The sequence below is a fragment of the Galleria mellonella genome, unplaced genomic scaffold, assembly GCF_026898425.1.
Source record: "Galleria mellonella isolate WM207_F2 unplaced genomic scaffold, CSIRO_AGI_GalMel_v1 utg32, whole genome shotgun sequence".
Taxonomy (NCBI): domain Eukaryota; kingdom Metazoa; phylum Arthropoda; class Insecta; order Lepidoptera; family Pyralidae; genus Galleria; species Galleria mellonella.
In genome coordinates this window covers 1,571,269-1,584,836 of record NW_026442075.1, presented here as the reverse complement: position 1 = coordinate 1,584,836, position 13,568 = coordinate 1,571,269, and the positions used below count along the sequence as shown (strand labels likewise).

At 34.2% G+C, this 13,568-nt stretch overlaps 2 protein-coding genes across 3 annotated transcripts in view; both read right to left on the bottom strand.

Annotated features, from left to right (window-relative positions):
* Positions 1-1,927: 1,927 nt before the first annotated feature.
* LOC113510751 (uncharacterized) lies at positions 1,928-6,342 on the bottom strand. Its single transcript, XM_052896282.1, has 4 exons — positions 6,114-6,342; positions 4,303-4,781; positions 3,636-3,746; positions 1,928-2,127 (listed from the first exon to the last, which is right to left on the bottom strand). Exons 1-4 carry the CDS (start codon positions 6,216-6,218, stop codon positions 1,947-1,949), a joined length of 876 nt encoding a protein of 291 aa, XP_052752242.1. The 5' UTR covers positions 6,219-6,342; the 3' UTR covers positions 1,928-1,946.
* Positions 6,252-13,568, bottom strand: part of LOC113523148 (acetylcholine receptor subunit beta-like 2) — a 111,784-nt gene continuing 104,467 nt past the window's right edge. Inside the window, exon 12 of one of the 2 annotated variants that reach the window (XM_052896278.1) lies at positions 6,252-6,394. In XM_052896278.1, the coding sequence (XP_052752238.1) occupies positions 6,368-6,394 (27 nt within the window). In that variant the 3' untranslated portion in view covers positions 6,252-6,367. The remainder of the gene's footprint in view (positions 6,395-13,568) is intronic. The other variant, XM_052896276.1, reaches the window with a different exon arrangement.

Genomic DNA, 13,568 nt, shown 5'->3' with positions numbered 1-13,568 from the left:
AGAGATAACATGTGTATTCTACCGCTTGTATAACGGGTTGTATTCTGAGGAATTATTTAAAATGATGCTCGCAGGCACCTTTTATCATCGCACCGCTCGCCATCGACATGGAATTCATTCTCACATTTTTGAACCTAAATGGTCACGTACAGTGCAATTTCAAAGGATTTTCTCCCGCGAACGCTTAAGCTGTGGAATGATCTCCCTGCCGAAGTTTTCCTTAGAGACTACAGTATGGGGTTTTTAAAAAAGAACATGTTTAGGTTTCTTCAGGAATAGAATAGAATAGAATAGAAATCATTTATTCAAATAAACTTACATTGAAGCACTTTTGAAAAGTCATTACATTTTTTTTTCAGGGTTGGTAACGCACACGGTACATCCCTAGTATTGCATAGTAACAGTCGCCATTAGACGGATTGTATGCTCTTTTACAACCTTCGTATATATAATATAAAAAAAGAACTTTTCACGAAAACTTCCACCTTTAACACTTCCACCTTTATAATATAAGTAAGAATAACAAATCATCATCATCATCATATCAGCCTTTAATTGTTCAGTGTTGAACATAAGCCTCTCACTTGGGGAGTTTTGCTAGTAGTTACCACGCCTGACATGCAGACTGGCAACCACAGTCAGGCTTTAAAGAAGTTTTAAGAGGGACGCTGCTGCCCATCCCTCGCCCTCCCTTACTCGGCTCTTACAACAACCACGCGAAAGAAAGAAGTGGCCAGAACTTCACTGCCACAAATCAGTATAGTCTCCTTCAGCACAAAAGGTATCGTCACCATCATTTTAACTGTTATTGACCACTGCTAAACACAGGCCTCTGTCATAGACTGCTGTAAAGATCGATCCTGAGTTACCTTCAACCATTGACTACTTCCAATATAAAATTTTACCCCATTTATTGGAGAATAAGAGCTTTATAAGTGCATAATGTTGACCTACTATTACCAGGGCTGGCCTTAATCTACCTAGTGCCCCGGGGAAAAATTTTTGATGCCGTCCCAAAAAAAAAGGTCACCGGGAATGTCAAATGAACCGATGCAGTGTTACCGGTACAGTGACTTAACGATTGGCTCCTGGTACCTCTTACCCCCCTCTCCCTCCTAAGGCCGGCATTGACTTTTATAAAACAATTGCTTGATATACTATATTATTTTGAGATTACTCTTTATTTTTTTTTTCCACTCTCAGAAATCCTGATGTTTAAAAAAAAATATATTAAAATAAAAATTAATAAAACTTGATAAGAGTATAGAACCGACACTGTAATATATACTATTATTGAAAAAAAAATATATAACCATCATAAGCAGTCCGGAATTAATGAACACATAGAATTAAATTCCCAGCAGCAATATTTTTAAACAATTACGATATTCAAATCTTCAAAAGAAGAGCATATCCCTTCCTAAAGGTCCGGCGACACATCTGCAATTTCTCTAATGTTGCAGTTGCCAAGCAACATTACAGCGGCGGTAATCACTTGTCATAAGGTGAGCATGCACTCCTTGGTTTGCTATTTCATAACAAAAATTTGAGAACTCTTTCTTTTTAAAGTCGCATAACAATAGAATACCAGAGGGAAACTTTGTACAAAAGTCGATTGCTTGGATACCTCTGTCCCATTCGTGTTTCTACCGTGAAGCAGTTGTGTTTGCATGGGCTGTGTTTTGGTTTGAAGAGTGGGATATGGTGTGAATTTACAGGGTACAGAGGAATAACACCTGAGTCCTCAGGAATGGCAACGCATGGGGGGATATCATGGGCGAAACAGTATACTATGTTATGTCCATAGTACTATTCATATCAATAGGCGACGGTTACCACTTTCCATCAGGTGGACCGTCAGCTTGTTTGCCATTCTAAGTTGTATAAAAAAAGAAAGAAATATATTTTATATTAAAAAAAAAAAACAGTCATTTTTATCTGTTTAATTAAAGCAGTCCAAATTTATGCATCGTGTCTTCTCCGATCTCCGTAAACGTCTCTAGTATGGAGCCCTCGCATTCTGGAAACAAATCCTCACAGTCCACCCCAATCTCTCTACCAAATCGCTCTGCTGCGTGGTACTCGTTGTCTGTGTGATGAGACAGCGTGTCCTTGGTGGTTGATGGACTGCAAGATGCAAGAATTATTTTTATATAAGCCCTTTTTCATGAAAACTAAAACATGCCACAAACCTTTTGACAAATTTGAGAAATTAAGGTAAAAGAAAACGACAAAACAATAGCTAAAATAGTTTATAATAGGTTTGACATTTTTATAAATAAGGTTACTCTTTTAGTATGTCCTAAAAGAGAAACGCCATCTAGTTTTAAACTAAACAGAGCTTTGATATGGGTATTAAACAACTGATGGATCCACTTAATTACCTATTCCATAGATGTTACAATAAAATTACTACATATGGATAGATATGTCATCTTAATCATCAGACGTTACTAACGTTAATAACGTATGAGGATTACCGTCGGCAATATACATATTATAAGATTTGTTAAAAATCTATAGGAACAGCTACTCTGTTATGTCCATAGTACTGCTCATATCTATAGGCGACGGTTACCACTTTCCGTCAGCTTGTTTGCCTTTCTAAGTTGTATAAAAAAAAAGCTATGAGGTAAATTTATTATAATTCAGTAACTTTATTAAATAATAATTTTTTTCATTAAATTCTTCAATAAATAATTTCTCCCCGAAAGAAATTGTCAGTAGTGAGGATTAATGACTCCATTGCTATTAATATTCGAATCGACCACAACACGGCTCTTGGAAGCCACCGTGGTCTTTTCCTAGTGAATTAATCATGGATGAGGCCCAAGTAAAGCATGATAGATGAGTATAAAAGCAGGTCAGTCAGTCCATTCAACTAATGTATACCAATTACACAGGATAGGGTAGCCATTTTAATTTAATCCCATTAAAAGTCTATGAAAAAGTTAGTGAGGCCTATCGAATCGGAAGCGGAAATAACCGTTGAAGAATACGTGCTCTGTGCTCTGTACTCTATGCTGCGGAGGTTGTAAAAATATTTTTTTATATTACTTGGAAGAATAAGCAATCTGATAGCCCGTCTGATAGGACATGAGAAACCTAATGTAATCTAATGGTCACGGCACTCTTCTATATATTGCAACTCCTGAAGACTGTATCTTGTTATGAAGATTTAACTATTTTGTATAACGACATAATTACTTCACACAGCAGTAGGAATAACATCCCATAACATACACAAAAAAAGATTCAATAAACAGATAGTTGAATTGAAAACCAGCTCTTTTGATAGAAATTGAAAACTGTACCACAGTAGAATAAAATTACGAAACCTTACAAATCTAAATAACTTGAAACACTGCTCAAACTTATAAAGCCAAATCAAATATAACATGAAATGATGAGAGATTTTTCTTTATACAAAATTTAAATTAAAGATCTAAAAGTTTTTCCTTGAAAGAATAATGAATCCAAAACTCAAACCAGTTGGAAAGTCGACGAGATACTATACAAAGGTCGAGTCAATATTATTACAAAAGGCGAGATAAAGGTATGAATTCATTTTAAAAATTTCACATTCTACTACAGTACATATTTACCATGCCTGAATAAGCTTTTGATTTACTTACGTGAATAATATATGACCAATTTCTGCGAGCAAACCGTTTTCGTGAGTGAAAGGAACCTTGGCAGCCTCACAGATTGTTCGGAGCAGGCACGGCCGCCCTGAATAACCGTATCTGAAAACATTTTCAGTAAGATATTAATGATATTGTGATCTTACAAAGATGTCTCAGACGTAGCTACGATATAAATGTGTAACGCTTAAAACCTTTTCTATACATTTCTATTCTCACTAGCTGTACCTGCGATTTCGTTTGTGTAACTCGAGCATATGGATTAACATAAAAAAAGATAGTAGGCTATGTACCTGTTCGTACTGTCCCAAACTAATAATTTTTTTTTTTGTGATACCTTTTTTCATGATACCTCCATGCGTTGCCATTCCTGAGGACTCAGGTGTTATTCCTCTGTACCCAGTAAATTCACGCCATATCCCACCCTTCAAACCGAAACACAGCCATGCAAACACAACTGCTTCACGGTTGAAACACGAATGGGACAGAGGTGCCCAAGCAATCGACTTTTGTACAAAGTCTCCCTCTGGTGCTTGCTTGCTTGGTGTAATGCTTTACGGAGTTGACTGTTAGTATATATCTCCTAGTATACTATTTTTATATTATAAGAACATGATTGTCATTAAAAAAAAGTATTACGTAGTTAAGAGATTTTTACCTCTCAGCCATATGTTCTAGTATTTTGTAAAAGTCCCATCTATTCATTTTTTGTGGCTCTTGCTCTTCTATATTATTTTGATCGATTATCTCTTGTCGCCTGATAGCTTCTTCTAAGGATAGTTCAGTACTTGATTCTGTCAAATCTGTATTTATAGTACCACCTTCAGCATAAACTAGTGATCGTTTTCGCCTATCCCCTTGAAATGTTAAATCAACTAATGTGTTATTTTCTTCTTCTATACTATCATCAATTGTATTTTCTGTATCACCCATTCTAGCATCGCCTGTATCAAGTTCAGTTCCTGAATCTTCATCAGGTTCACCGTTCATATCTCTAGAAACGGTATTTGCAAATCCATATATTCTACTAGTATATTCTGAACTATTTGTTGGCAAATCATATTGAAACTTGATAACAGTGCCTACTGTTACAGATGCTTCTTTTAAATCTACTGGTATACCCAGACCTATAATGAACTAAAAAAAAAAATAATAATTTTTTTTTTCATTGTTTCTATATAAGGTTATAAAAAATACATTCTATTTGTTTCCATATGTACATTTTGTAATGATATCTTGTCTCAAATTTAACAAGGCTTATGTTATGACTACGAGTAAGCTAATAGAAGTACTTAAATTCTTAAAATGCATGTTTAAAATACAAAAAAAAACAACTAGACTAATACAAACAGACATACTTATAAACACGAGTGCCTATATTAGAAGTTTATTTTATACAAAGATAATAAAAACAAACTTAGTTTCACATTCATAGTATCAGTAAAAATAAGAGTAAATAAGAATGTACAGATACGTAAGAAAATTATAAAAATGTGTATAGAATAAACTCTTCAATTTATGTTTTAACTTTTAATACCTTATTTATAAGTGAAATTACTTGTTGCGTATCATTCGAAGGTATTTTATGTACAAAGTTTACCCAAGAAGGCTGTTTAATTGTAAAAGTCCATTCTGCTTTAATCGTGCTCAGTTGGTACCACTCCAAAAAAGGAATCCTTTAATTGGACTGTAAATCTACTTTAACATTCTGAAAACTTAGAACAAAGAACAAGACGGAATCCTACTCAAACGAAATACAAACAAGGCCTGCAATGGACGAAGAATTATATTTAAATTTCTGTCAGGTATTTTCAATGTTTGGAGTTTTGTTGTTTCTTTTTGTAGGCCAGTAATGTTTTTGAATGGTATGATTATTATATTATTTAGACCATATAGTTTTTTTTTTTTTTATTTTACATAGACATGAGAAGTGTATCATTGTCGTTTTATATTTTGCTCGCTCTAATACGTCGTGGATCGTTTGTATCCAGATCTATTGGATTCGATATAGAAGTTAAGATATGTAATACATAAAAATAATATTTTATTTCAATATCGTCAAAAACAAATATAATACCAATACTAAATACACGAAATATATTTTATGTGCATCATCGAACTTTCTTTTATTGATATAGTTTTTCCGCTCGAGCTTTCAATGTTGATGGCCTCTCCATTTCAGGGTTTCCATAGTTACGCGTGCCCGAGGTAAATATCAGCTTGTATTAGACAAATATATTATTGTTTCTGTTCTCTTACAGATTATTAATAAATTCTTTGCAATCTCAAATTCATAATATGAAAACAGTATGAAACAAAAATCTGCAGCTACCAAAGGCACGGAACGACTTAATTGCATTTAAATTCTCGAACAAAAACACAGCTTCGTTAAGCCGGATCCAGAGTGCAAAGAAAACATCATTTACTTAAGTTAAATCAGCTAGGTTGTTTAAATTTGCAAAAACGTACCTGAGCTCTTGCCGGGCCTCCGTCAGGGTATACTAGATACCTTTTGTGTCGAACGCTTGCCCCAATCGTAGCGAGAAAATTGAGAAAAATTAACTGGAGCAACATTGCGTGATTTCAGCTTTTTCCTTACGTCTGTATGAGGATGGCGTGCGAGATAAAATGTAGAATGTTTGCACAGAGCCTTCGGCGCTGTGTCTAATGAACCGTTATGTTTTCGTTACGATTTCGGATGTACCGAACGGCCCAGTTGGTGTTCACTGGCGTAAATTCACTGCATGTAACTGTAACATACATATTTATTTGAAAGTTGTATCGAATAACTTTGGTTCGGGTGTGTATTTTGCTGCGAGTAGATTAAATGATTCTTAAGTGGTAAATACGAAGGTAGAAATGGGGTTTTTAAACTGACTTAAGAAAGAAAGAGGTTCTGAATTCAATTGTATATTTTTTATGTTTGTTATCTCAGAACTTCTTTAATTGTAAACCGATTTGGACAATTTTTTTTAATTAGTTTTTTAGATAGATTAGTTTCATAGATATTTCAACAAAATCAAGTTTCGAATTTAATCGCTAGTTTAGTTTTTAAATCAAAAAACTGCTTTTAAGTTATCTTTCTTAATAGATGATAATAGAATTGTAATCCCGCCTGCGCTAACGGTATACGTTGGCGGGGCACCAGTGAGGAATGATAAGTAAGAATGGAAAGGCAGGTTTGTTGGCCTATTATGATGAATACACCTGAAATTCAGCTTTTTTTTATACAACTTAGAATGTCAAACAAGCTTACGGCCCATCTGATGGAAAGTGGTAACCGTCGCCTATTCCGAAATCTATAGGTTTAGCAGTTCCTTGACTCGCAATCGCTCATTTCAGCTATTAATTTTGATATCTACTGCCGTAGACACACTTAGACGTAGATTACTATTAAAAACAGTTCCTAACAGCTAAGAACTGCTAAGAGCTGAGTTCCTGCAGCACATTTTATTTCATTTGTCCATCTAGTGAGTAATAATTTATATTTACTTACATATGGATATATTGTATGAATTACATTTAAGTCTAAAAATATATTATAGTACTAATTCTGACAAGAGTTAACTGTCCATTTGCTGGACGTAGGCCTCCCCCTTGGGGGTTTTATCAGTAGTTACCACGCTTGGCGGCCGGATTGCTAACTGCAGTTAAGCTCTAGTTATGTTCTAAGAGGGACACTATTGCCCATCCCTCGACCATTATGTTTCCTTAATCGTCTCTTATAACATCTATGGAAAAGAAAAGGGTGGTCCATTCTATGCCGGGACCACACATAACTATTTAATTAGTCTATGTTTATACAGTGTAATTTAAGAGACAAATATCATGGCATAATTTGCGAATATTCAATATAAATAATTTATATAGTGATGGGCAGTTCTAACATGTTTTTAAACTACAGTTGTAGACTTAGAAAGGTCTAAAAAAAATTGTAAAACTAGTTTAGACTCCATACCTGAAGTATCTAAACTGTTATCTACCTAACTTCGAATTAATTACCAGTAATATTATACGAACTGCAATCTGTCATAAATATAACTTATTTTCCCGTGTGAATTAGCAAAAAAAATTGTGAAAGAATATTTGTCAATCTAGGGCATGGTCTATTTGTACACCAAATGTCATTGAAATCTATCCGACCATTTAAGCGTGATTAAGTAAGAACCATTCAAACATCTTCACAAACTTTCACGCTGAATGGGTCTGAATAAAATTCGTTACATATAGATGTATCATACTGGATTAAAACATACGAGTAGGGTTATTTTTATCCTAATACCCGCGAGCAAAACTGTGGGGCACAACTAGTGAAACTTAATATTCAGCACAATATTTTGATAGTAATTGAAATAAAAAGACCTTTAACTGTGACACAGCGTCCATTAATTATACTGTCATTTGAAGTAATCCACAGAAAAAGTGATTAAACATTCAATATTTAACATTCAAACAAACCGGTGGTTTACTCGTGAATACAGAATGGATGCATTAAATATAAAATGCTCAAATTAAATGCAAAATTAATGAATACAGCAAAAAGATCCATACATATGGCAATAACAAGACCGCAAAATCCCATTTCGACCCTTCAATAAATTCCCCTTGATTCGGAATATAGAGAGGCACTCCTTTGATGCGGCGTGAGATCGTGTGTATGTACAGTCATACACATTAACGATGCTGAGCTGTTTTATTTTGTAAATACCTCAGCGCCTTTACCTTCTGGTAGTCAACATTTTTACTCAAATTATTTGCTTCATTCAATATTTTATATTTAACATTTGCTATCACTTAAATACAACTAATATAATAGTAATTTGGTTCTACTACTAATCATATAGCTAGCGCCCTCTGTCAATTGTTTTTAAGCCACTTGTTTCACACACGAAGGCACCTAGCTTACCTAATAACAAGTTACGTGTTTTAAGCAAAAAACAAGTGAAAATTATATTAAATGTTAGATATATGTATTGAGTTTGATTGAGTGGATCACTCATTTGAAGGTTACTCGACCAGCGACTGCATAAAAAGGTAAACAAAACTTGCCCAGCCTGATAAAATTGACTGACTAAAAAAAATAAGTTAAAAAAGCTTAAGTTTGAAATTGTAATAACTTCTGATGATCTCGCGTCGCATTCAATATGCAAGTACCAAAAAATAATACCGTTGAGTGAATATCTACAATATCAACGTTTACAAATTAATATTACAAAGTTCCAAAAACACAATAGTGAATTTAATCGTGATATAATTAACAAGGACCAAACACAAGAGCACAGATAATAATAAAACTATACAAGAGAAACTCTATCGATAACAAAATCAGTTCAAAATCGGTTACCAATTATAAAAATACAGGCGAATTGATAACCTACTCATTTTTTAATTAATTTAAAATTTAAGATAAAATATCAACAATATCATTATATCGCTGACTGTACAATGCGGTCGCTGTAAGTAAATACAGATACAGAGAAGGCAGCCAATCTATCGGTTTTCTAATTAAAACATGTAATTTAGATTTGTTTATAAATTGATTAGAAGAATTTGTTTATTTGTTTACGATAATCAGTACTTAGTATATTATTATTGATTTTACGCACCGATGATCCACGATTTATTTTGTAAGTACGTAGCATTGAAAATTGTTTACATTTAAAACGCGTAATCGTGTGTTTATATGTAAATTTTGATTTATAACATTTTGATCTAACGGACCAAAAACTGCTTATTGCGAAACTGAAAAATGATCAAGTTATCGCAAATTTAATATGAAATTACATTACAATTATACCCTATTAACTGCAAAAAGTTTTCATGTGTTTTAAATACATAATCGGGATTTAATGCGATGAAAAAACCTTGGCAGGTAAATACCTACATACCTACTATATACTACATACATATTTACCATAGGGAGACTTTATACAAAAGTCGTTTGCTTGGATACCTCTGTCCCATTCATATTTCAACCGTGAAGCAGTTGTTTGCATGGCTATGTTTAGATTGGGTGATGTGGTGGGTGAAGGGTAGGATATGGCAGTGAAATTACAGGGTACAGAAGAATAACACCCGAGTTCTCAGGAACGCATGGGGAGTATCATGGGTGAAACAGTATACTCTATTATGTCCAGTACTATAAGCAATGGTTACCATTCTACTTCTTTATTACCGTTCCGTTTTGACGTGGATTGGACCACGTCGTAGTCACGATAGAACTGAAGTGAGCTGCGTCTTCGTCTGGTAGCTTGCGTAGTCTCTTCTGGTACCCTCACTCTGTCACCATTATTATTTAGAGCCAACCTACACAAAGCTAAAATTAACTAATTGCCATGTGGTCCCGGCATAGTACAACCCTTCTATTCCCATTGGTGTCATTAGAAGCGATAAGGAGATGAGAGATGGACAGCAGTGTCCCTCTTAAAACATCACTGAAGCCTAACTGCGGTTGGCAATCCGCCTGCCAAACATGGCGACTACTAGAAAAATTTGGTAATTATGTTCAACAATAGACAATTAACGGCTGGTATGATAATGATGACGAATTGCAAAAATAATTATGAAAATCGAATCAAAATCAATAATCTTACTACGTAATCTTATGACAAAAACAAAAAAAAAAAACAGATGAATTGACGATCTCCTTTTAAAAATAATTTAAACAATACAAACTATAATAGGGTTAATGATTTTTTTGCTATTTTACGTAATTATAAGGCAAAATTTCATGACAGATTAATGACAACAAATAATCATATTGTAAAGACTGTATTCCTCACTGCATACCTGACGACAAGAGATTTTATTAAATTGGTATTTTATAATTAATGTATATTTTAAAAATAATAATAATAGTTTGTTTAATTAATAATGTAAAAATGTAAACTATGGGTATATACCTGAAAATAAAGAGATTTTATTATTGTTATTATTATAAATACCAAAGCTTTCTCTTTAACAAACAAAATTACAGTAAAATTATTCTTCCCCAATTTTAATTCAGGTGCCTACATAATACGCGAACTCTGACTTTCTAAATGTTACAACTATAACACTTGCTATTTTGAAACTTCAACATCCGACATAATAGCATGACCTTGTGCTAAACGATCCCCTCTTTCGGAATTTGGACAACTTTGTGTACAAAAAGTTTTATTCCCCAATGTAGTACGGCCGTCGACAAATGCCAACTTTGTCGATAGCTGAAAGAAAGTTATTCTCTGAGTCTACTCATCGACTCACTGCATATACGATGATTGAAGCGTTCGATCATATAGATTATGATAATTCGATTAAATTAATGTCAAACGCTTTCTGTGGTTAGCTGGTAGAGAATGCCATACGACATTAACACAATTGGAATTCAGCACGCTGGTTTGCAGCTGGTCCCAACGGGGAGGTCAACCTGGTTGGGTATATTGCTAGCTATAGGCCTCTTAGTCTCTATTACTGACAATCCCACGAATGGGCGGTCATCAAGGTCCAAGGGAACTCATTATATAGATATCGGATATTGCACATCTACTTTCTTTTATATATTTCAATTTAGTTTTTTTTTTTTTTTGTACAACTTAGAATGGCAAACAAGCGACGGCCCACCTGATAGTTAGTGGTAACCGTCGCCTATACACATGAGCAGTACAATGGACATAACAGAGTATACTATTTCGTCCATGATAACCCCCATGCGTTGCCATTCCTGAGGACTCAGGTGTTATTCCTCTGTACCCTGTTAATTTATGCCATATCCCACCCTTCAAACTGAAACACAGCCGTGCAAACATAACTGCTTTACGGTTGAAACACGAATGGGACAGAGGTACCCAAGAAAACGATTTTTTTACAAAGTCTCCCTCTGTAGTTTCGCTTTTAAATAAATAAAAAAAAAAGATAATTCTCAATTTACCTATTTTTTACATATCGATCGATATTTCAGATTTTTTTATCATTACCATACTGCATTAAAAATGTAATTAACAAATTAATTTTCATGTTAAAATAATGTAAAACACAAATTGATATTCATAAGCCACGGTTGCATAATTGGATTTCTGTCTGATTTTTTTTTTTCCTTTCCTTATTTCTACACAATGTAAATTAGAAATTTAAGAAGTGGATCATCGTTTATAATTTATTTTAATTAGCTACAAGGTGCCTTTTGTGTTGCAAAAGTCCGTAATAAATTGAAGGCATAGCGAATATTGTGGTACAGGAAAAGTTTTACCTATTCTTCTCTTAATTGGTGGGGAATAAAACGTTTTCTTAGAAATAAATCGATTAGTTAAAACAAAGAATCTTGTGGCGAAATCCTTTTTATAGTTTATTTAAAGAGTTTATTTTAATTAACATCATTCCCGTGTGGTCCCGGCATAGAATAGGCTAACCCTTCCTTTCCCGTGGTGTCATAAGAGGCGACTAAGGGAGGGCGAGAGACGGACAGTATCGTCCCTATTAAAATGTCTCTAAAGCCCAACTGCGGCTGCCAATCCACCTATCAGGCGTTACAACTTCTGGCAGAACCCTCCTAGGGGGAAGCTTGTCCAGCAGTGGACAGTTAAATGGTGATATGTTGATGGTGATGATGATGATGATTACGAAACATTGCATTTTTCGTTAAAAGGTTAATTATAATGTATTTTCTATATTTAAAGTTTTCGTTAAATAAAATATGTAAATGACAGTAAAACACATAATATGTTATGTGGTTTAAAAGAAGTAAGAGGAGAAAAGTCAAACGTGGTCACCAACTTTATTTTTTACTATTCACAAACAGTTTTAATCCGCGACTTTGCTCGCATGAATTTCGGATGAAACATAGGATTTCTATGTGTTAATATTGCCAATGGTCTATATAAAATTCAATTTCTTATAAAAAAAAACCAGACAAGCGCAAGTTGCACTTGCGCAACGAGGATCCCGTACAAAATCATCATTTAATATTTTATTGACACATAACTACAAATTTACGGTTTTGGAATTTTTCCCCCTTTACTTGTAATACATGACATTGCTTCTTGCCAAATTTCATGAGGAAAGCCTATGTCCAGCTATAGAAGCATAATGGCTGAAATGACAATGATGATGCGCAATATGAGATTGAGAAGAACATAGATTACTGTTTATAGCGACCAATGAATATATCCTAGTCACACCAACAAAGACACCAGTGAAATAAATAAATATTTTCAATACAATTAATCCAATATAATGTGGCAACACTAATTCTTTGTACTTACATTCGCAATGGTACAAATATCGCCAAAGTTGGAATTAATTAATGGACACTTGTTCGTACGAGTCCCGGGCGGGACAAACTTCCACCGTCTAGTTCGTATAAGCAATTAGTATTAGATCTGGGCGGAATGACTAACGGTCTAATATCGTGTAAGATTAGGTACATATGGTTAGATAGTATGTTGATAATTATGATTATGTTTTAAAAAAAACCAACTTAAATTGTGACGTAACCGGTTGTTTTATTTATTTATTTATAAACCAGTCACTATGAAATTTGTTATAAATGTATGTTTTTTTTATACAACTTAGAATGGCAAACAAGCTGACGGTCCACCTGATGGAAAGTGGTAACCGTCGCCTATAGACATGAGCAGTACCATGGACATAACAGAGTATACTGTTTCCTCCCATGCGTTACCATTCTTGAAGACTCAGGTGTTATTCCTCTGTACCCAGTAAATTCACGCCATAGCTCACCCTTCAAACCGAAACACAGCCATGCAAACACAACTGCTTTACAGTTGAAACACGAATGGGACAGAGGTACCCAAGCAATCGACTTTTGTACAAAGTCTCCCTCTGGTGAAATAGAGAACGATATGGACCACTTTTTATGTACCCAATCAGTGAAAAATCCCAGTCACGTGGACAAAATGGCAAGTAAAAACTAGTATAAACTAAATA